This window comes from Chrysemys picta, chromosome 16, assembly GCF_011386835.1.
Source record: "Chrysemys picta bellii isolate R12L10 chromosome 16, ASM1138683v2, whole genome shotgun sequence".
Lineage (NCBI taxonomy): Eukaryota > Metazoa > Chordata > Testudines > Emydidae > Chrysemys > Chrysemys picta.
The window spans coordinates 16984732-17008230 of NC_088806.1; the positions used below are offsets into that span (position 1 = coordinate 16984732).

Genomic DNA, 23499 nt, shown 5'->3' on the forward strand with positions numbered 1-23499 from the left:
TGAGCCCAGTAGCTTCAGTTAGACCAAAGCATTTCAGTCCTCAGAAGACTGAACTGTTGTGAGCCCCCAGTCCCCAATGGCAGGGAACTAATTAGGGGAGACATGCCCAGGTGATCCCAGCAGGTGATGCACGCCCCATGCTGCAGAAGAAGGTGGAAACCCCCCATGGTCCCTTACAAGCTGAGCTGGGGAAAAATTCCTTCCTGACCCCAGATCTGGTGATCAGCTTGACCGTGACCATGTGAGCAAGGCTCACCAGCCAGGCATCTAAGACAGGATTGTCTGTGCCACTTTGAAGCGCTTGTCCTCTCATAGGCACCGACTCCGTGCGTGCTCCGGGGCTTGAGCACCCATTGGCAGCCCCCTTATCAGCTCCCCCTCTCCTTCCCAGCGCCTCCCACCCACCAGTGGGCCCCACTGATCAACTCGTCCCCCTCCATCTCCGTGCCTTCCGCCCGCCACAATCAACTGTTTTGCGGTGTGCCGGAGGCTCTGGGGGGCGAAGGGGGAGGAAGGAGAATGCGGCGGGCTCGGGGAGGGGACGGAACAGGGCAGGGGTGGGGCCTTGGAGGAAGGGGTGGATTGGGGGCAGGACTTGGGGCAGAGCCGGGGGTCAAGCGCACACACCCCACCCCCGCACATTGGAAAGTCGGCCCCTGTGGGTCCTCCCCATCTGGTGCCCCATCTCCAGCTGTGGCCAATCCCTGATACTTCAGAGGAAGGCGGGAAAAAACCTGAGAACAAGTCTGGCCCATTGTGGATTGAGAAAAAAATTCTTTCCTGACCCCCAGCAAGCAATTGGCTGAACTTCAGGGTGTTTTGAGAGCCAGACCGGGGTCCAGGCCGGATGGCTTCATGCCATGCCTCTCACCACAGTGCCAGAAGTCTTCAGTTCAGATCCCAGAGGCACTCTGCCTGGGAATTTGTATGTTATGGCAGGTGGCGTCTGGTTCTGGGACTTGGGCCCAGCTCTCCCTTTGCACTGGGTGCTCTTCAGGGTGGGCTTTCCATGCCCTATTTCAAAGGCACTGGAAATTTTCCCAGGGATGTGATGGATCCTCCATTGCTTGAAGTCTTCAAAAAGCTGCACTCCAATTCAGCCAGAAGTTATAGGCGTCATGCAGGAATCACTGGGTGAAATGCTAGGATGACTGACTAAATAAAGGGTCATGATGGTCTTTTCTGGTCTTAAAATCTGAGTCTTTGAAAACAACAGTGAGGAAGGTGGTGATTTTATTAGCAGATGTTCTGAAAATTGGGCATGTAGATTATCATCGCTTTCCTGATTTGGAAACCAGTTCATCGAGACTTTGTAGGAGGGTAAAAAATTACAACAGAATAATGCAGTTTACTTCTCTATGTACCATTTGCTATAAACGTGGCCACTGGCACGTAGCCCTTTGTACAGATATAAACATCACGTGTTTATTTAATGCATGCAATAACATACAGAAGTGAAAATAATCTGTGAAAATGTTGCACCAATAACTAAACATAGTGATTCACCTCTCCTGCCAGTTGGGGTCACTTCTCAGTGAAAACGGGCTGTGAAAGGTCCTCAGAGCATGACTAAGCCTTCCGGTCATCTTTACTCAGGATGCATGTGCGGACTTTTTACTTGGACCCTAAATCACGTCCCCTAAATCCTTGGATGGTGATATATTGGTTAGGCAATACATGTTCTCCCATGTGCCCAGTTCAGACCCCAGGAAATCACATAATGAAACTGAGTACACGGCCCTTTTGTCTGAGGGTCTCAAAGCATTCTGCAAACGGTAATCCTCACTCCCCTTCTCGCTGCCTGGTGATGTAGGTATTATCCTCATTTTAGAGACTGGTAAACTTTGCCACCGAACTGCACCTGTGGTCTATCTTTGAGTAGCCTCGAGGCTGCCTTATCTGCTGATAATCATGATAAAATAGAAGCTCAAAGGACAGAGGCACTGGGCAGCCTAAACAGCGTTACTGCGGCAACAATATTCCATCCTTCATCACTTAACACTGGGCAGTACTATCACAGTCTGCTGAGCCAGCTACGTGTTGGGACAACACATGAAAAGAACACACACACAAGCCAACTGACAACAACCTCGACCTGCTACTATGTGTGGAAAACCACACGCTGCCTGGTGTTCACTAGGGTTTTACCTCTTGTTACCGTGCCTTAGCGCACATGCAGTAAGAAAATCCTAGTGACAATGCACCCTAAATCCTTTCTCACCCCCTAGGGTTAAATCTCCTGTCGCATCTGCCCTGTTGTCCTCTCTCTCGGCTGTGTGTCTACATGCCTAAGAGCTAATTTCTTGGATGGGCTATGCCCGAGAGATTAGTATTAGTATTGCTCGGGCTGCTGCATATCTCCCCCAGACTGTGGCTTGGTCTGGGCTGGCTCTTTGTAGCCAAACGAGGCTGTAATGAGTGTCGGGAGTAGTCAGGAACTTTTACATTTGTTCTGCACCGTCCATCCCCAGTCTCTTATGTGTAAACTGTTCCTGGCAAAGGATTCCTGTGCAGACGTGTGCTAATAGTGCTTTGCTATTGGGTTCAGTCCTTCCCTGCTTATTGATTTTTTTTCTTTTTTAAATAGCTAGCAAGTACCAATCAAAAGGTTAGGGAGATAAAACAGTGCTACAGACTGACTCAATACAACAGATGTGTGGGGAGCAGGAACCATGTGTGCATTAGCGGAGTCTTTATTCCTGGGTGTACGAGTAAAGCTGTGAGCTCCTCTTAGTGTCATTAAACACTTCCTGGTCCATTTCGGTATTGAAGCTTGAACTGTAGCAGGACCCCACCCGACTGTTTCACGGATCGCACGGTCCTCCTCTCCTAGTGTGGCCTGAGCACTCTTCCTTTCCTTGCATGATACTGGCGAGGAGTTGTACTTTCAGAGACACCAGCCCTCCTTCCCACACAATAGGAGCTAGAACATGGCCTTCTCCACTTGAAGCCAGACTCTCAGCTGACCTTGCTGGTCACCCACATGCGTAACCCCTCCAGGCTTCCCGTTACGCTCCCAGCTCCTTCACTAATGCTTTCCCCAGGGCACTAACTGGCCATCCGCTTCTGTCACCGGGACTGGCCCGATCTGCTGAAGAAAATGAATTGCATTGGTTTCCAAGTCTGCTGGTGTCGAATGCACCTGCTGCGAGGGTGGTGCACCGTTCCTGGTACCAAAGCCAGTGCTGCAGGCCTTGAATAACTGGTGAACGTTGGAGTGAAAAGTGCGCTTGGCCCGCAGGGTGAGCTAAGCAGGAGTGAGCGCTGTGGCTCTGAATGAGGACTGCGCATCACTGGAGCACGGGGTCCTGGTGGGAGTTGGGATCGGGTGTGAAATTCAACTGCTTTGAATGTTTTGAAAAGTAAATAGTCCCTGGGATACAGAATGTTCAGCCATGCATTTGTTTCATGTAATTAATTCCCTATAATTGCCCCCATCCCGCCTACAAATTAGCTAATTATCTTTAATTAGCTCTTTGATCACACTTGCGCTCTGGTTGTGTTTGGATTGCACAGGTTCCGCTTTGGCTGTTGGAATCTACTCTGTGACGGTGGCGTCTCCTGGTTCCCGCAGGAGTCCCCCTCCCCTGCCTGATGCATCTCGCTCTCGGGCAATCTGACTTATGCTGAGTGTAAAATTCTGCTTTGCTCCATTTCCCCGTGTCACTCCTAGTTACTGCCTTGGAGCCTGCAGCGTCCGTTCTTGTTTCTTCCTGCTGTTGAGAGATTAAACAACCAAACCATTTGATTCTCGTCCCCAAAACACACTGCTAGGCGCGGTTTGGCTAAAAGAGCGCGGTCAGACAGAACTACTAGGTTGGGCTAGTATGAAAGGGACAGGCTGTTGAATTGGTCTGTGGCTTGTCTCAGGAAAGCCAGGGGGGAGGTGGCTGAAATACAGAAACCTATTGCATGGAAATGGCTTTCGCTTACACCTATAGCGTTCAGTCTCCTATGCAGAAAATCTGTTGTTTTGAGAGTTCAAGATGGTCGCTGACGTTTCTCTGCTCCCTGCTCTCATGTCTGGTGGTTGAAACTGTCAAAAATCACAGCAAGAACAGTGAGAAATGATTGTAATTTCTGGCTGCATATGTTCCCAATCCTTCTGCACCCCATCTGACAGGGGTGGTCTGTGGGTGCTCCGATAAGAACAGATGGCTAAATGTGGATTTACATGGCTAACTTTAGACACTTCGCTTGTGGGTGGGTAATATACAAACCCTCAGATGATGGAAATTGGCATGGAGTGATGCTGGTTTACGCCCGCTGCGTATCTGGCCCGTGATTAGGCTTTTCAGAATTCAATTTTTATTTATGATCTTGACAGATAATACTGATTTTTATTTTTAAGCGTTTATTTTTATTTTAAAATGGTCACAGTTGTGCAAAATTATGGCTTTTAAGCCTTTTTTTTTTATTTGTATTGATTTTAAATTCTCTCAGTTGTGGGGATTTATGGAGTGTCAGACAATAGAGGGGTCAGACAGTAATTATTTAATGACAGTAGATGCTGAGATTCAAAGAGTTAAAGCTTTATAACGGTTCAAACCCAACTGTCATCATATGTCAGAATTTTAGCCTTAAATCAAACTCTCATACGGTCTCAAGCAGCATTTTTCTTATTTTGCCTCTTTTTAAATTTTGATTCTCATCAGTGGAAATATTCTTTTCATTGGCTTGTGTGCGTATAGTGAAATTGATGTTTACTGATCAGGGCCGGCTCCAGGCACCAGCTTGCCAATCAGGTGCTTGGGGCGGCCACTCCGGAGAGGGGTGGCACGTCCAGCTATTCGGCGGACGGTCCCTCACTCCCACTTGGAGCGAAGGACCTCCCGCCGAATTGCCGTCGCCGATCGCGATTGCCGACCCTGTTACTGATCAATCTAATCCCCTAGGTTAACCCATTACGTGTATTATTGGCATATTTTCAGGCTGTATGATTATATAGCTTTTACTTGGGCCTTGGCTACACTTACCCGCTAGTTCGGCGGCTGGCAATCGAACTTCTGGGTTCGACTTATCGCGTCTAGTCTGGACGCGATAAGTCGAACCCGGAAGTGCTCGCCGTCGACTGCGGTACTCCAGCTCGGCGAGAGGAGTACCGCGGAGTCGATGGGGCAGCCTGCCTGCCGAGTGTGGACCAAGGTAAGTTCGAACTAAGGTACTTCGACTTCAGCTACGTTATTCACGTAGCTGAAGTTGCGTACCTTAGTTCGAATTAGGGGGGTAGTGTAGACCAAGCCTTGATCTTGGATTTTTTGGTATGTCTCTAAACTAGCAATAACATTGTATCAGAGTCTAGCAAAGTACCAGTGTATTTGCTGTCTCTGTCATATCTCAGCTATATCCGAGAATGAAGTGATGTACTCTCAGGCAGGACTGCAATTGGATATGATGCCAGAGCACTTACTAGGACTTGCCTAGAGCACAGGTGACTGAGGATGCATTGCCTTTTCATTTAGAATTGGTCTAACAGATACCTAATTGAGTTATGGGAGCTCATTAATTGCCTTTTTAGACATGTCTCACCCAATGTTCCCTCTTCTGTTGAGGCCTCAGCTGCATTGTAAAGGTCTCTTCCAATTTCTTGTAAACTGGAAACACTACAGGAGCACTAAATGCCTCCAACAGCTCACTAAATGGAAAAGCAACAGAGATAGCTTCCTTGAAGAGTAGCTCTGACACTGGAGTTAACTTGAGTGAGTTTCTCCGGGTGAAGATGGGCTTGTCCGGAACTTCTCCCTTCTCTTTGTGATTACTGTAGACTTGGCTGAGTCTGCCAGCAATACTAGGGTTACCATATCTAATAATTAAAAAAAGAGGACCCTCCACGGGCTCTGGCCCTGCCCATTTCCCCACCCCTAGCCCCACCCAACCCCGCCCCTTCCCCGCCCTAACTCCGCCCCCTCTTCCCTCCCACTCCCAGCCACCGGGAAAGGGCTGCCCCAGCGCTACCGGCTTCAGGATTTGCTGGGCAGCCCCCAGACCCTGCGCCCCTGGCCGGCGCTTCCCCAGCGCAGCTGGAGCCCAGGAGGGGAAGCACCCAGCCGGGGGCGCAGGGTCTGGAGGCTGCCCGGCAAACCGTGAAGCCGGTAGCGCTTGGGCTTTGGGCAGCCCCTATGCCTCCGGACCCTGCGCCCCCAGCCGGGCACTTCCCCTCCCGGGCTCCGGCGGCGCAGGGTCCGGAGGCACGGGGGCTGCCCGAAGCCGGTAGCGCTCGGGCAGCCCGGCTCTTAAACAGAGCCGAAGAGGAGCAGAGCCTCCAGCCGCGGCGGCTCTGCTCCTCCCCGACTCTTCGGCTCTGTTTAAGAGCGGTGGCGCTCGGGCAGCCCGGGCTTCGGGCAGCCCCCGTGCCTCCGGACCCTGCGCCGCCGGAGCCCGGGAGGGGAAGTGCCTGGCTGGGGGTGCAGGGTCTGGAGGCACGGGGGCTCCCTGAGCGCTACCGGCTTCGGGCAGCCCCCGTGCCTCCGGACCCTGCGCCGCCGGAGCCCGGGAGGGGAAGTGCCCGGCTGGTGGCTGGGGTCCGGAGGCAAGGGGGCTGCCTGAAGTCCATAGCGCTCGGGCAGCTCGGCTCTTAAACGGAGCCGAAGAGTCAGGGGAGGAGCAGAGCCGCCATTTTCCCGGACATGTTCGGCTTTTTTGGCAATTCCCCCCGGACTGCCGAAAAGCCGGACATGTCCGGGAAAAAGAGGACGTATGGTAACCCTAAGCAATACTTATGTTCAGTAGAACTGCAAGAGGGTCTATTGAAATCCATGGGACTACACAAGTGAGTACTACTCAGCATGAGTAAGGGTGGCAGAATCGGGCCCTTTGTGTGAGTGTCTGTGTGTGGAAGGGTTGGTCCGTCACTGCTAACTTTCCCGTTATGCTTGTCTTGCAGTGAAGTTATAATGAAGGAAGATGGTGTGAGGTAAGGTGTGGCTCTGGGAGTCAGGTCTCCTGGGTAGCCTGGTAACATTTCTGGTTCTGCCACAGACTCATTGTATGTGATCTTTTAATGCATGCACGGCCTTGGTGACCGTCCTCAGTGAGAATGGTGACCGAGCTTCTGTTGCATGGGGGCTGTTTGTGATGGCCAGGGTATGAATCCTTCAGTGGCAAAGTTCTACATCCATATTGAAAACTGGTTGCTGAGGATTAGCAACAAAATACAGTGTGCACTTCAACCGTGCACACGCTCTCTTGCTTTTGGGGGTTAAGCCAACTGGTTCTCAAAGCAGTTCCTCCTCCTCTGCATTTCCTTTGGCTCAGCTAATCAGAGGCAGGTAAAGCAGAGCAGGGAGTGCCGGCCAAGGATTGGAAATGTCTCCATCAACTGTTGCAGGAGGAACGGGAGCGGCTGGGCGGGTAAGTGAACGTGGAATTAATTCCTCCCCTGGATGAAAAGATTGTTCTCTCTTGCCGCAGTGGGCAGGACAAGTGGCAGTGGGTGCAAACGACAGCACGGCAGATTTAGTTTACATCTCAGGAAAACCTTCCTAACTGTAAGCACAGTAGGCCGGTGGAACAGATGCCATGGGAGGTCATGGAAGCTCCTTCACTGGAGGTTGTCAAAAGGAGGCTGGATAGCCGTCTGCCTTGGATGGGTTTAGACAGAACAAATCCTGCAGCTTGGCAGTCTAGACGAGATAATCCTTGTGGTCCCTTCGAACCCTATGGGTCTGTGATTATCTCCACCGAGTGAGTGACACCTCACTCCCCTGGCATTGGCACAATTGCGTCTTACTCTGTCTGGCTCTCTCTTGGCTTTGAGATCCTAGCAGTATTTTTTAACAGCCCTTTTCGGTTTATCGTGATGGGAAGGGAAATGCAATGACAGCTTTAATCAGCGCCATCCTGATGCCGGGCTGTGCTTTGCGACTCCCCGCACAACTGTCCCTTTCCATGCTGATTGCAGGCTGGGTGCTGGCAGGCGCATCCTCAATTCAGCTGTTCAGCTGAGTCTGGAAGCTGTTCCCAGGGAAGCTTTGCCTGCCCTGCCCTGAGTTGGATGTATTTTATCTTCACATGCTGCTGTCACCTGTGATCCCCTTTCCTGTCAGGTGTCTCCAGATCCACTGCTGGTGACCACTTGGTGGCTGTTGTCAGTTGGCTTGAGTGTGCGTGTTCTTTCCGTGTGCTTTCCCAGCTCTACGCAGATGGCTGATTCAGCAGACCTCGAGAATACTACCCAGTGTGGTTAAGTGTTGGCAGCTGGAAAGTCGTTGCCTCGGTAGCGCTGTTTAGGCTGCTCAATGAGTCTGTCCTTGAAGCTTCAGTGTTGTTAGAAGATAGGGCAGCGAGTTAGTTCTGCAGGCTTCGATGATACTCATAAAGCATGGTTCAATGCCAAAGGCACCAGGCCAGGTTTATTGCCCCCAAAACACAGTCCTAGCACTCTGGCTCCGTGGTTACAGGTACACTAACACTTGAGTGCACCCTGGCAAGGAACAGCTCAGGCAGCCGCAGGACTCTCCACAAAGAACTAAGGGGAAGAACCCAGACATTATAAGCCAAAGCAAACAGTGAACCTGGCACAACTTACACTCCAGCTTACGTATCTCGTGACATCTGTTCGTTACCTCTGACGGTTTGAATAAATGCCCCTCTTCATTGTGTTGTCAAACCATTTCATCTTGTACAAATACGTCCCAATCTAGTACTAGCTGGACTATATTTATGTAAATATCTAGCGCCTAGTACGCTACCAGCAGCTTTGCCAAGTTCATATACCGGACAGTGATCTTGTGACCATCTGCTTTAATACATGGTCTGACTTTGGTTCCCAGCCTCTGGTTCTGGCCTCAATTCTTGCACCAGGCCCAGTGCTCCAGGCTCTCTCTCTCTCACACGATGGCTGCTCGTTGGCCTTCATGAAATAATATCTTAGTCCAGTTTCCAGTCAGATGTTTACACCACAGCCCCCCATCCCTGCACCCCACAGCTGGCACTGGCAGTACCCCCTCGTTGGCAATTTCCATAGATGAACCAAGAACTGACTAGGGCGTGAAGAGCTAGCAGTGGCCTTGTGGTGTGAAGGGAAGCTCCAGTCTGGGACTGAGGCACACTGCTGGGTTAGCTAGCACTGCTGCCCATGCGGGACATGCCCTAGGGAAAGAACTGTGGTCACCATAGCTGTCTTCAGGACAACTCAGGGACACAAGTGTGAGCTGGCATCCCAGGGTGTTGGTTCCTGTTCCTTTCCCTATCAGGTGTCTCCAGATTCACTGCTGGTGACCACTTGATGGCTGTTGTCAGTTGGCTTGTGTATGTGTGTTCTTTCTGTGGGCTTTCCCAGCTCTACGGAACAAAGACTAATGGTCTCAGGTTGCAGTGGGGGAGGTTCAGGTTGGATATTGGGAAAAACTTTTTCATTAGGAGGGTGGTGAGGCACTGGAATGGGTTATCTAGGGAGGTGGTGGAATCTCCTTCCTTAGAGGTTTTTAACGTCAGGCTTGACAAAGCCTGGGATGATTTAGTTGGGGATTGGTCCTGTTTTGAGCAGGGGGTTGGACTAGATGACCTCCTGAGGTCCCTTTCGACCCTGATATTCTATGATTCTATGATTCTTCTTCAGTCAGGCAGGCAATGACCGATCTGGAGAGAGGAGCAACATCTGAGGATGAACGTTCCTGGTTCCTCCTCCATGCAATCTGAGTTGGTTCGTGCCTCATCTGGTCTCCTTGGCCATTCTGAGGCTTCCAAGATGAGGGAAGTTCTGTTTCTCTCTTGGCTTTCCATAAAACCAGTACAGTGGTATGAGAACAAACAGGGGGACGAGCTGTCGTTGTAGGCTGGGAAGTTACAGTATTTCAACTGGTGGGGATAAATCCTGGTTCACTGGAAATCAAAGGGCAAGAAAGGAAATGGATGTGGAGCAGATCCTGGGTGGAGTGTAGATGCCACAAGTGGGGATGCGGTTGCTGACACAGGAACAGAATTGAGAAGAGTAAAACTAACCCGATGAAAGGGAATCAAGAGAGAAAAATGTTGAATACTTGACTCTTCAAAGCATCTGTTAATCTGTGCAGCCTTCTGTGAGGGAGAGAAGTAAGAAGTATCATCAACCCCAGTTTTACAGAAGAGGAAAACTGGGACAGAGGGATTGTACCTGGGAGTCAGATTGGGGGTGGGGAGGAAGGTGGTGGTTCTCCAAGCTCCGTCCGCATAATAAGCTCCACCCCTGTGATTTGCCAAATGGAGATGCTGCTCACTGTAGATTGTGCAGATGTTCAAAGCATGATCATGTGTACTCCTGAGCTCCACTGCTCTCCTTGAGCTTGGTTTCCCTGCTTCACTATGCCCATGGCCCCTGCTAGGCTCCTTGGGCTTCGATGTGGGGGGGGTCACACCTCTGAGCTGCTATTCTAGACTGGCTGCAGAGTCATCTCTGCACTGGTTCCGCTCTGCTTATATTTTTGAGGGCTTTATGCAGCCATTACCGCTGTGGAGATGTTTATATGAAAGTGGAGATTCTGGAGAACAAGGAGGTCTCCTCAGAGTGGTTCCAGTGTGGCGTATGGGCATGCATTGGCTTAGCCAGGAGCACACGAGGTCAGATTGGTGGAGGGGATGAGTACCTCAGTTGAAGTCACTGAAAATCAGGCCCATCGTGAGCAAGGGGACACTAAAAATAGAGCCTTGCATAATGAAAGGTTTCAGAGTAGCAGCCGTGTTAGTCTGTATCCGCAAAAAGAAGAACAGGAGGACTTGTGGCACCTTAGAGACTAACAAATTTATTAGAGCATAAGCTTTCGTGGACTACAGCCCACTTTTTCGGATGCATATAGAATGGAAGTTCCATTCTATATGCATCCGAAAAAGTGGGCTGTAGTCCACGAAAGCTTATGCTCTAATAAATTTGTTAGTCTCTAAGGTGCCACAAGTCCTCCTGTTCTTCTTTTTAAAAATAGAGCGTAGCTACTGCAGCAGGAGTGGCAGGAGGGGCTGACCATGCTGAGTATGTACTTTGTATCCTGGCCTGCACCGGCCTCAGGACGGTTAGCCCCTCGTGCTGCTTTGGCTATGTTCTATTAGCACTGTCAAGGCTCCTTCCCCACTCTGAACTCTAGGGTACAGATGTGGGGACCTGCATGAGAACCTCTAAGCTTAACTACCAGCTTAGATCTGGTTTTGCTGCCACCACCCAGATTATTTATGAGTTATTTGGGAAATTCTGTCTATCTCCCCCCTCTCCCCCCGAATATCTCCCGCCCAAGTACTATAACCCTTCCCTGGGTAGCCTTGAGAGACTCCTCCACCAATTTCCTGGTGAACACCGATCCAAACCCTTGGATCTTAAAACAAGGAGAAATTAACCATACCCCCTCCTTTCCTCCCCCCCCACTAATTCCTGGTGAGTCCAGATCCAACCCCCTTGGATCTTAAAACAAGGAAATATCAATCAGGTTCTTAAAAATAAGGCTTTTAATTAAAGAAAAAAAGGTAAAAATCATCTCTGTAAAATCAGGATGGAAAATAACTTTACAGGGTAGTCAGATTCAAAGAGCCCAGAGGAACCCCCTCTAGCCTTAGGTTCAAAGTTACAGCAAACAGAGATAAACACTCTAGCAAAAGGAACGTTTACAATTTGAGAAAACAAAGATAAACTAACACGCCTTGCCTGGCTGTTACTTACAAGTTTGAAATATGAGAGACTTGTTCAGAAAGATTTGGAGAGCATGGATTGATGTCTGGTCCCTCTGGTCCCTCTGGTCCCAAGAGCAAACAACCCCCAAAACAAAGAGCACAAACAAAAGCCTTCCCCCCACCAAGATTTGAAAGTATCTTGTCCCTTTATTGGTCCTTTGGGTCAGGTGTCAGCCAGGTTACCTGAGCTTCTTAACCCTTTACAGGTAAAAGGATTATGGTGTCTCTGGCCAGGAGGGATTTTATAGTACTGTACACAGGAGGGCTGTTACCCTTCCCTTTATAGTTATGACAAGCACACTACCTGGACCAGAGCTGGCACAGGTATGACTCCTCGAGTCCCATGCTCAGACCAGCAGGTCCCTTCGCCCCTTGGCTAACAACACGTAGCACGTTCTAGAGCAGGAAAGCCCAAGTCTTTGTCCTGCCGTTATCATCTGATGCCCTGGGTTTATGTCGAAAGGCCACCTCAAACATGACCGACTCCCACCCCACGCCCTTTTCCAGGTAACTGTATTCAACTGGCACCGCTCCAGCCACTGCAGCGAGAGAAGACTGTTGATTTGTGTGTGTAACTGCACGGTGGAAGCCTTTATTAGTCAGACGTGCCCATCCCTAGCAAGCCGATCAGATCTATTTCCCTCCCCCCCCCCCAGCTTTTAAAAGAACAGAGGCAGGGACACAGCCACAGAACGTGATTGAAAACGACAGCCCGCTCCTCCCCTCTCTGGCTCGACAGTGCTCTGGGCCCCGGAGCTGCAGACCCCAGGGAATATAGAACGGGAGCCATGCACTGACCACTGTGGCTTTGGGAGAGGAGGGCTGAGGCTGTGGGAACCCTTACAGAGATTATGGTAAGAGGGATGACAATTTTCAGGCAATTCTTACCCTGCCAGGTACAGAAGGGATTTTTGTTTATTAGAAAAAAAATTGGGCTTGGCTTTAATATTGGAGTGATCCTCTTACACAGGGGAGCACTGTGCTGTCACTGGCGGGCAGAAACTCCGATAGGACGTTTGCATTTCTGGCTGCTGCAATCTTCTCTCTCTGCGGCGTTTCTCGGGCAACGTTACTGTGGCATCTGAGTGCCTCATGTACCCCCTGTGCTCTGATCCCTAGGATACAGATGGGAAACAAAGCCAGAGAGAGACTAAGGCTGTGTCTACACTGCAGATTTCTTGCTGGCATAGCTATGTCGGGCAGGGGCGGGAAGAAGTGTGAAGCCTGTGCAAGCAAAGCGCCGAGCAGAGGATGCGGCTGCACCAGCAGGGAGGGCACTTTTGTTGGTATTGCTTACTTGGTTTGCACGGGGAAGGGAACTGGTGAAAGTGCAGCTTGCTTAGTATAACCTACGCCCGTACTACACGTCGCCAGTGTAGCATACCATCTCTTTGTTCTGTGTGTGTACGTCACCGGGCACAACGGGGTCCTGCTCTGTGACTGGACTACAGTGCTGCCGGAATCCCAATGTACCCATATCGGTAGGGTAAAGTTCTCCTAGTGCAGATGTGGCCTACATGATGTACACGAGATTGGACAGAATGCCTCTGTTGGAGGTGGGGAATTGAACCCTGCTCTCTTAAATTTTAGTCTATCACCCTAACTCCTGGATGAGAAGTGGGGGAGGGATGGCTCAGTGGTTTGAGCATTGGCTTGCTAAACCCGGGGTTGTGAGTTCAATCCTTGAGGGGGCCATTTAGGGAACTGGGGTAAAAATCTGTCTGGTCCTGGATTGGTCCTGCTTTGAGCAGGGGATTGGACTAGATGACTCCCCAAGGTCCCTGATATTCTATGATTGTCCTTCCTCTTAAGAGGGATCTAATCAATCAGGCATACCATAATGTCCTGGGCACCTATGTAAATAATGGTATCTCACATATGCTATTTTGAAATTCACTGCTTCGGACTTTCAACTACTCCAGAAAGGGAGACGATAGAAAGCCAATCTTTATTCTTTGTTTTTAACTTAGGGCTGATTTCTCAAAAGTCAGGGCCTGAGTTGCAGCCACAAATTAATGCCAGAGTCTGTTGCCCCTGCATATCTGCATTTATACACCCACGTGTGGGTTTTGGAGAGGCAGGCAGAAGATGTCTCCTTTGATGCTTTGGCCTGTGTCAGTCCATGGAGTACTTGGGTTTGTCCGCACATGAATTGTTTGGGAACAGCTATTCTGGAATAACCCCATGTCTGGATACTTTTATCCCAGAATAAGAATGTCTTGTTCCTGTTTAGCTTAGCCCACTTTCAAAGTAGACAAGTCCTTAGATTAATCCACTGATGTTTTTCCTAGTGCCTTTCATTCCCGAGAGTCCCAAGGTAGAATGACTTCATCCACCAATGAACTGCAGCTACTTCTGGGGTGGAACGCAGTAGCTGTTTAACAGCACATAGCGACATTGCAGGAGTGTGGGATTCACAGTGAAGAACAGCTCTGTATCCAGTTGAAACTGTGAGGGGAACTTAAAAGGGACAAATGTAAGCACTTAAACTGAAACTTGGGTGGGATACCTGGGGTTAGCATCAGAGTGACCAGGACAAGCAATTGACCATGGGAGTTGTCATTCTGCTGGGTCAAGTGTGTCTGTCAGCTTGTTTCCTGCACTGAGTAGCAACAGATAATCCGATTGCCTTGAGCCTCTATTGCACTACAGACTCTCTTTCCTCTGCTCTTGCTTTGCTGCCTTGTGGTGTATTAATTTAATTTTAAAAAGCTGATGGATGGGGAGTGTGATAGTGTCTTCCAAGGTCCCTGCATGCTGCAGCTGGCTGAACTGCTTTGAGTGCTGATTGTTACGCTAGCTCGTCCTCCGGTTCCCACCTCAGAGCTCTCCTTTGCCGTGATGCCTACAAAAAACTTTAAATTGGTGAGGCCCGTGGTGTGCCGAGGGCACTGCCCATCATGCTGGCCAGTACTATCGCATAGCTGCCTTATTCTCCCCCGTCTATTTCCATCTGCTGTCTTGCTTTACACTTAGATTGTAAGCTTCTTGGTCCTGTGTTTGTACATCACCTAGCCCGATGGGGTCCTGATCTGGGTCTCGGGCTCTGAGGTGCTACGGTCATCCAAACAGTGATGTTACCCCTTTTTACCCAAGTGTTAGCCAAAAACTTTGAAGTCTGATAGGCTATAGATTGTTCCAGATGGGAGGAGAAATTGGGGAGGGTCATTTCTTTGACGCAGTTTTGTTGATTTACAACCACGTCCTGGTTTCCTGAACTCAGTAGGAAACAGCCAGCAGGAGACTGCTCCTTTGTTGACTGTTCCAAGCCTTCTTCCACTCAGCACTGAGCCCAAAAAGCTGTTTTCTCAACTTTCTTCCAGGGCCACATCATCAACCATCTGTTTCTGTCTGCTTGGCTTGATCTTGCTTCTTCAGCTCATCCTATCTCGCTCGCTCACACACACACCCGTACCACCAAAACAAAACTCAACCAAACCTTCCACCCACCTAATTCTAACTCCTGGGTGGACTCACATATGCCTTTGTTTTAGGCGAGGGGCTGATTACATGTCTTTTACCGCTATCTTAAAATGAGGATTGGCAGTCACGCCTCACAGTTTACATGAGGTTTAATCCAATCCCCAACTATAATAGCTCGGAATCATTGTGTCTCTGTTCCCTTGGGCTCTGTCTGTCTCTTTCATCAGATATTAAGATTGTAATTGGTTTGGGGCAGGGGCAGTTTTTTCCTTGTATGCATGAATTATATTTTCCTTATATGCATGAATTTTTCATTATATGCCTGAATAGTGCCTAGCGGGTCTGATCCCTTATGGAGATGTTCTAGGCTACAATAATGCAAAATTAATAATCATGAGGAAAGTTCCGCTAATAAAGATGTGCTTACAATATGTCCTGCTTCCCAAACCCTGCAGATACCTAATGTAATCTCATAATAAACAGATACGATGAGGAAAGAGAACATGGCCGCTGGTGAAGCGGGAGGAAGGAATCCAACGATTTGAGGATCATGGAGCAGTAACTCTAAAGATCTGTGTGTGATGTCTCTTGTGTGTCTGAATGCTCCTAGTGGAATGACACAGCACAATACAAGGAAACACGTAAAATGACATGTGTGTTTTCTGTTACAGTAGAAAATCAATCCCTTGAAGTTTCACAACTGAAAACCAAATAGAAATTGACCCGTTTCTCCCCCAAGGGAGACGTAAGTGAAACAGAGGTGAAAGATGAGGTAAAACCCAACAAAAACACACTTCCTGGTGTCCGTAATAATGAAAAGCTCTCCTAGTCCGCAATGATTGTGTCTAGATTGCTTCCATGACCTTCGTTGGTTGCAGCCTTCGGGTAGCTGATTTATATACCTGCAATAGTAGAATCCTGTGCAGTTACAAACTGGGGTTATGTCATCGAATATACTCTACACTCTTGTTCATATTAAAATAATTGCTTAACTGCGGGCTGGGTGATCCAAAATAGTGGATGGTTAGCGATATCTGTTACTACTGGCTTTGTTAAAATTGTCTGTTTTTTTTTCATTAAAAGCCCCGAATGTAAAATAACCCCCAGCATGTAACAGCGGGCTTCATGTTTGGTTCTTCTTGCTGATCGAGTGAGGGCAATGCCCGTCACTGGGTGGGGAAACACTTGTGAAACTGGAATCGAGGGCAGCCTCAGTAGGAAACCTGACCCCCGGTTTGCCTTACTCAGATAACGAGCCGTATTGCAGCCAGTGGGACTGTCTCCGTAAGGACAGCAGGATTTATCCCAGTGGTTGTGATCGTGTATCAGTAGTTCCCAGGGCATGCCCCTCGGAGAGCACTGCAGTTTGAAATTTGGAAAGGCAAGAGGGTCGAGATGAAGTTCCTACCAAAGTACTCTGCACCTTGGAGGGGCTGGAGATGCAGATACCTGCTAGGTTCTTTTCCTTCCTCACAAACTCCCTGTGGGGAAAGGGTTTCTCCAGCCAAGGGGCTGCTCTGTGTCCTGTCTGCCGGTGGGAAGGTGGATCTCATTTGCAATAACCCTTTTTGGCTCAGGCAGCTTGTTGGATTCCTGCTCGTGGTTTGATCCTGGCTTTGCTCTGTGCCCAGTGCTCTTTAGGTCTGCCTCCCACCTGCCCCTCGCTCTGTGTACAAGCACTCAGTGGGGGTGCATCAGTTATGTGTACCGCAGCCTTACTCTGCGCTCATGCACCCCAAAGTCTGCACTCTCTGCTCTCAGTCCTGCTGCATGCCGCACCCCACAGCTGCTTTCTATGGTCCCCTTGCTCTCCTCCTTCTCTACCTTTGCCATGTGCCCAAGCCTTGTCCCCGTCACTTCAAGCTTTTAACTTTGCTAAAGATTAAAAGGAACACACTCTCTTAAATTTGGCATAGAAACATATTTTTGTAGGTCCTACTAAAATAGCAGCTGTTGCTTTTGTGGTCTGTGTAATGAGTGGTATATTATTGTGTGGGCAGGGACAACTCCAGTCCTTTGCAATCTGGAGGGCTTTTGCCGTCCCATCATTCTGATCTGAAATTAGATCGCCGTCTGGACCTGGAATCTCGTGGTGTTTAATTAAAGTGACGTGCAGGAGTCGTTTCTGATAGCTGATCTGCCCTTAATCACTCCAGCACTCCCATGAATGAATCCCCAATTTAAAGCAGATGAGAGATAATGTGAGAATTTCCAGACTATAGAAAGCAGAGGTTTCGGCTGATGTATAGAAAGCAGACGAGTTACATGTCCCACATCCGCCCTCCTGCAGCACACCGTCTCTTATGAGGGATGGTGGGGAAAGGACTCCTGCAGAACCCTTTGCTGTCTGGGGTCACCAGAGCATTGCAGGCCCTGTCATTTTAATGTTAAATCTTCCCCTCATCTGTTTCTCCCTCCTCTTCGCCCCCAAACTGAGAGAGACATTCTGGGGAGAGCGAAACAAGCAACAGCTCCCCTGAGACAATAGCGCAACATGAAGTTGCCATGTGGTTTCGAGGATTCTCTGGACTTTCCTCGTTGCAGGTGAAGAGGTGATTTTAGTTTGTGATCCTGTGCCAGGGGTGTGTTGAAAGCAACTGCACAAACCCGGTCGGCTGGGTGGGTGAGGAGTGTGGCATCCCGTATGCCAATCCCGCTGGGGCGATGGATTTCATGTCTCAGCCTGTCTGCGACACTTGTCCTTTGAAACTGTCGCTGCCTGCTACTGTAGCTAAGGCCTTCCCTTGGCCCCTGGGGAAGACCGAATGGCTGAGATTCCTCAGGTGCAAAGGGGTAAAAAAGCCTATTGGCTCTACAGGCACGTGATGCAAAACACAGCCTGTGCTGGGTATATCAAATCTCAGCTCCTGTCCTGTCTAAACCCTTCCAAATGTGCCATTCCCAGCACACCCCTGCTGCAGTGGATTTGGGAGACTGGTCGCCAATTGGGTCCGCCCCCATCGGGGTGGTAAATCTTGCTCGGGGTGGGGAGAAGGAGACCGGGAGTGGGATGAGGGGGACTCGAAAGGAAAGTACTTTGAGTCACATTGTGAGACGTGCTCTGTCTAGAAGTGTGTGTTTCTCCAGACTAGATGGGGGGGATCCTCTCCTTAATATAAACCTCTGACCACTGCATTAACATGCTGGGCTGGGGTGAGTGGTTGTGAAGTAGCTACTGCTTCAGAAGGTCGTTTCATGCCCCCAGAGTATCCCAGGCTGCACTGAAAGGTGGTAATCTTTGGCTAAATTACCTTTCCCAGTAAAATCTGCTAACTCTCTTGTTTTGGGTAGCTCTGGATTTAAACCCCAGCATGCGGGCCCATGGGATGAGCCCCAAAGGGTGCTACTGAAATACTCCTTTTGTTGACCGTGGGGGGTGACTACACTGTAGTTATGGGGTTGGAGAAGGGCCCCATTGTTACGCTTTGTCTCTGATCCCTTTGCATCTGCTCTTCCTTATCCCACGGAAGCTCTTCAGGAGCTGACACTGCTAGGGGAGGGTAAAGTGGATTCTACTCTGCCGAACGCTTCCCATTATTTCTTACCCAAATCTGTTCTGTGATCAGTAGAGCTGTCAGCTCAAGTTCTGAGAGCAGCACGCTTAATAATTGTGATCAGAGCTGGGTGAATAACTAATTTATAGCTTCAGTGGCCGTTCTGAAGAATCAGCAAAACCATTCAATTCAACCTGAACCAAATCCAAACATTCTGAAGTTTTCTAGTGAATTGAAAACGTGTGTTTGGGCTCAAAGAATCCCCTGCTCAAAGTTGGTGTTGGTCCTGCTTTGAGCAGGGGGTTGGACTAGATGACCTCCTGAGGTCCCTTCCAACCCTGATATTCTATGATTCTGTGAAAGAAAACGTATTGTTTGAGCAGCAATCCTGTGTTTCCGGGCATGTTTAAAAGGCTGTATTCACAGACAGGCCAGTGGTGGCTTAGGTTTTTTAGCCAAGTGGTTAGAGCGCTCACCTGGGATGTGGGAGACCCCGGTTCAGTTCCCCCCTCTGCCTGAGGTAGAGCAGGGATTTGAACTGAGGTCTCCCACATCGCCCTAACTCCTGTTAAAAGGGGGTGAACCTGGCCCCTGGATGGGGAAAGGGATACGCTGCACGCACCACAGGAATAGAGAGCTACCCTCGCGATGGGTGTCAGTGTCTCAGTGCAGGACCTTCTGCAGGGATGGAACCGACGTGGTTTTGGACAGTAAGGAACAGTGCTGAGCTGATCGTTACCTCTGCATAGGCGAGAGACTGAAAATGTGAGTTTAAAGCTCGTTACCCGCCCGGTTGTTCTGCAGGGCGTTGCTTTTATTAGCCTTTAAAAAACCACAAAGGTGTTTGATTTTCGTCAGCTGGGAAAGTGTATTTTAAACAAGAGTAGTGCAAAGAGAGGCTGAAAAGGTGCTGCACACGGTCACGCCCTGGCCATAGCATTGCATTACCCAGCACTCGATTTCCTTCTGTACCTAGAGCTCCACCCTGGAGGATGGCCGGCGTCCCACGAGCAGCACTCCGCACCCTGCAGGGTCAAACCCAGCACAGTGCTGGCACTGGAGGAGATAGGAGTCTTTAGGGTGGGCCTGATCCATAACTCATTGACGTCAATGGCAAAGTGCCCATTGATTGGCTGACTCTTGGCCTTCGACACGCCCTTTAAAATGGGGACTGCGGAGTGGAATGCTGCTGGCTAAACCCCAAGTGGCCAAGAGGAGGCAGCTAATAACTGCGGGAGCCTAAAGGTTAAATGCCGTACACGAGGCCCCTTGTGAGCTCACTACAGAATGGGAGGGTGTCATGGAAGGATCCATGAGAGATAGGAATCCTAGTGCTGTGGGCTGCACAGAATATTGCCTGGCTGTTAGAAAAGGTGCAAGAGGTGGTAGCTGACATGTCTGTATGCTCCCTTCCTGGGTGAGGGCATGAGTTACAGCTGGACCCTGTGCTTGCGCTCCCGGTGCGGACTAGTGCCTGCTTTGTCTGGTGGCCCTTCCCCTCCCCATTTCAGGAGACCACAGCACAGATGATGCTTGCAGTAAAATCTATTTGCTTTTTGCATACCTGCCCCTGACCGCTCTCTTCGGGGTATTGCTTAGTCATCAAGCCCGGCATTCCCCTGGCAGCTTTGTTTCCTGGCTGGGTGGGAGCTCACAGAAAGTGGTGGGGCTGATAAGTCCCTTTGGTATGTTGTATCCTTGTGCTGATCTTGTGACGCACAGGCCCTGCCCTTTCTGCATAGCCATAACCAGACACGTACCTGCTCTTTTATTTTACTGTGGAAATCAGCCACTGTAAACATCTCTGCAAACAGGCTGGCACGTCGTAGGTGTCCCTGCACCACATGCCCTGCCTACTCAGCACTGCAGGGGGTAAGATCCCCCTTCCCTCTCCACAAAGCAGAGGACTGTCTCACTCAGGAGAATCTCCATTAGCTCCTATATGGGGTCTACAAATAGAACTGGTCCAAAAAAGAAGCCTGATGGGGATTTGGCAAACACTTTTTATTTGTTTTTATTTTCAAGCTAGACTGATCCCCCCCCCCCCCCAAGTTTATTTTTTTCCTTTTGAAATCACTAATTTGCTGTATTTGTGCAAGTTTCAGGGGGCAGAGTTAAGGTTGGATGGATTTGGCAATGAGTGATGAGGGTCCCAGGACATTAGAGACACAAGGTGGGTGAGGTAATAGCTTTTATGGGACCAATTTCTGTTGGGGAGAGAGACAAGCTTTCGAGCTTACACAGAGCTCTTCTTCAGGGCTGGGAAAGGTCCCCGAGTGTCACAGCTAAAGGGACCTTCAAGGTGAAGTGGCCCGTTCACACCCCTGTAGTCCTAGGACCAAAGGGTGGGGGTGAGTGGGTTACAGATTGTCCTAGTGAGCCATAAATCCAGAGGGATTCCCTTGCAGTTGGAAGGCTGGAATTGGCTGGCTCTCTTCTGTTTAATTCCAGGCATTTTAATGTTAGGTGCGGGGTTTTATCCTTGAAGCTGTCAAATTTTAGTGGTGTCATACCATGTTCTGGGTGCTAGCTGGACATGCTCTCAAACATAACTCTTCCTTTTGACCAGAGTACTTTTGTTTAGACATTGGATGAAATTCCTACTAGTGCAAGAGGCCTTGTGACGCCTAGCTAGTCCTTGTGCCCTTCTGCAAAGAGCAGGATTTCACCATTTACTCTGCTCCCGCATCCTAATTCTACCCCTTTATCCCACCCGAAACAATTCTCCTCTTCCTCCTTTGCACTTCCACCATTTAGATGCCTCCTCCACGTGCCACCCTACCTGAAGCTGTGCTGACTAGCTTTGCCTTCAGTTGACTGGTGACTGCTGTGCTGCATTGCTCAGGTGGAATTTGCTTTGCTTTATCAAAGTCACACTTGTTGGCAGGTCAGTGCAGCTGTGCCCTTAACAGCTCAGCCGCTGGTGCATCTGAAAGAAAACAGTCCTGCAGGGACCTATAGTAACGAAAAGAATTGTCAGACACATAGATAAACATAATTTGTTGGGGAGGAGTCAACATAGTTTTTGTAAAGGGAAATCACACCTCACCAATCTACTAGAATTCTTTGAGGGGGTCAACAAGCATGTGGACGAGGGGGATCCGGTGGATATACTGGATTTAGATTTTCAGAAAGCCTTTTAAAAGGTCCCTCACCAAAGGCTCTAAGCAAAGTAAGCTGTCATGGGAGAAGAGGAAAGGGCCTCTCAGGGATTGGTAACTGCTTAAAAGATAGGAAACAAAGGGTAGGAATAAATGGTCTGTTTTCAGAATGGAGAGAGGTAAATAGTGGTGTCCCCCAGGGGTCTGTACTGGGCCCAGTCCTATTCAACATATTCATAAATGATCTGGGAAAAGGGGTAAACAGGGAGGTGGCAAAATTTGCAGATGATCCAAAACTACTCAAGATAGTTAAGTCCCAGGCAGACTGCAAAGAGCTACAAAATGATCTCTCAAAACTGGTTGACTGGGCAACAAAATGGCAGATAAAATTCAGTGTTGATAAATGCAAAATAATGCACATTGGAAAGCATAATCCCAACTATATCTATAAAATGATGGGGTCTAAATTAGCTGTTACCACTCAAGAAAGAGATCTTGGAGTCATTGTGGATAGTTCTCTGAAAACATCCACTCAATGTGCAGCAGCAGTGAAAAAGGGAACAGAATGCTAGCATCATTAAGAAAGGGATAGATAATAAGACAGAAAATATCATATTGCCTCTACATAAATCCATGGTATGCCCACATCTTGAATACTGCATGCAGATGTGGTCACCCCATCTCAAAAAAGATATATTGGAATTGGAAAAGGTTCAGAAAAGGGCAACAAAAATGATTAGTGGTATGGAACGGCTCCCATATGCGGAAAGATTAATAAGACTAGGGCTTTTCAGCTTGGAAAAGAGATGACTAAGGGGGGATATGATAGAGGTCTATAAAATCATGACCGGTGTGGAGAAAGTAAATAAGGAAGTGTTATTTACTCCTTCTCATAACACAAGAACTAGGGGTCACCAAACGAAATTAATAGGCAGCAGGTTTAAAACAAACAAAAGGAAGTATTTCTTCACACAACACACAGTCCACCTGTGGAACTCCTTGCCAGAGGATGTTGTGAAGGTGAAGACTATAACTGGGTTCAAAAAAGAACTAGATAAATTCATGGAGGATATCAATTGCTGTTATCTAGGGTGGGCAGGAATGGTGTCCCTAACCTCTGTTTGCCAGAAGCTGGGAATGGGTGACAAGGAATGGATCAGTTGATGATTACCTGTTCTGTTCATTCCCTCTGGGGCACCTGGCATTGGCCACTGTCGGAAGACAGGATACTGGGCTAGATGGACCTTTGGTCTGACCCAGTATGGCCGTTCTTCTGTTCTTATGACCTCTGTGTTCAGTGAGGAGACTGCTGCAGGGCATGGCTTGTTATATTGCCGGGTCACGTGATGGCTGAGCTCAGTCTCACGTTGCCGGATCTTCCTGCCACTGCTGTGTTGGGGTAACAACACCCACTGTGATGTGCACCTGTGACTGGGCTAGTGCATGCAGGGACTCTGGAAGCATCTATCTCATAGTTCCCAACACTGTGGCTGGGTTGCAGCAGGTATGGTGTACCTTCCCAATCTGAAGCACAGCAGTGTGGGATGCAGGAGGACTGGTTGAATCAATGCAGCTGCAGCGCTCATGGCTTCTGTGCCACAAGAAGAGAAATGGTTATACATTTTCATAGGTTTTAAGGTCAGATCACCATGGTGATCATCTACTCAGTTGCAGTCACTAGGACAGATCTTCAGAAAGGCATCCCAGTTTCGAACTTAGCCCCACTGATGCAGGAGTCCGAGTCACCAGTAGAGCTACTTCGAATGACGCCAGCTGCAGATCTGGGCCTGTATGTTTAACCCGCTGGTTGCATGCTATTGGTTTGGCACCAAATCTTTCATTGGGGTCAG

The 23499-nt window shown here is 49.1% G+C and overlaps 1 protein-coding gene across 23 annotated transcripts in view; it reads left to right on the forward strand.

Moving 5' to 3' along the window:
* ST3GAL4 (ST3 beta-galactoside alpha-2,3-sialyltransferase 4) overlaps window positions 1-23499 on the forward strand; it is a 154796-nt gene that overhangs the window by 93538 nt on the left and 37759 nt on the right. Inside the window, exons 1-2 of one of the 23 annotated variants that reach the window (XM_065570457.1) lie at window positions 12320-12485; window positions 13923-14107. The exons of 20 other annotated variants lie outside the window; for them this stretch is intronic. Coding sequence is in view for 2 of the 3 variants with exons in the window: in XM_065570451.1 (XP_065426523.1) it covers window positions 12483-12485 (3 nt within the window). In the remaining variant the exon portion in view is untranslated. Of the gene's footprint in view, window positions 1-12319; window positions 12486-13922; window positions 14108-23499 lie in introns of those variants that run through there. 2 more of the 23 variants (XM_065570451.1, XM_065570452.1) reach the window with 2 other exon arrangements.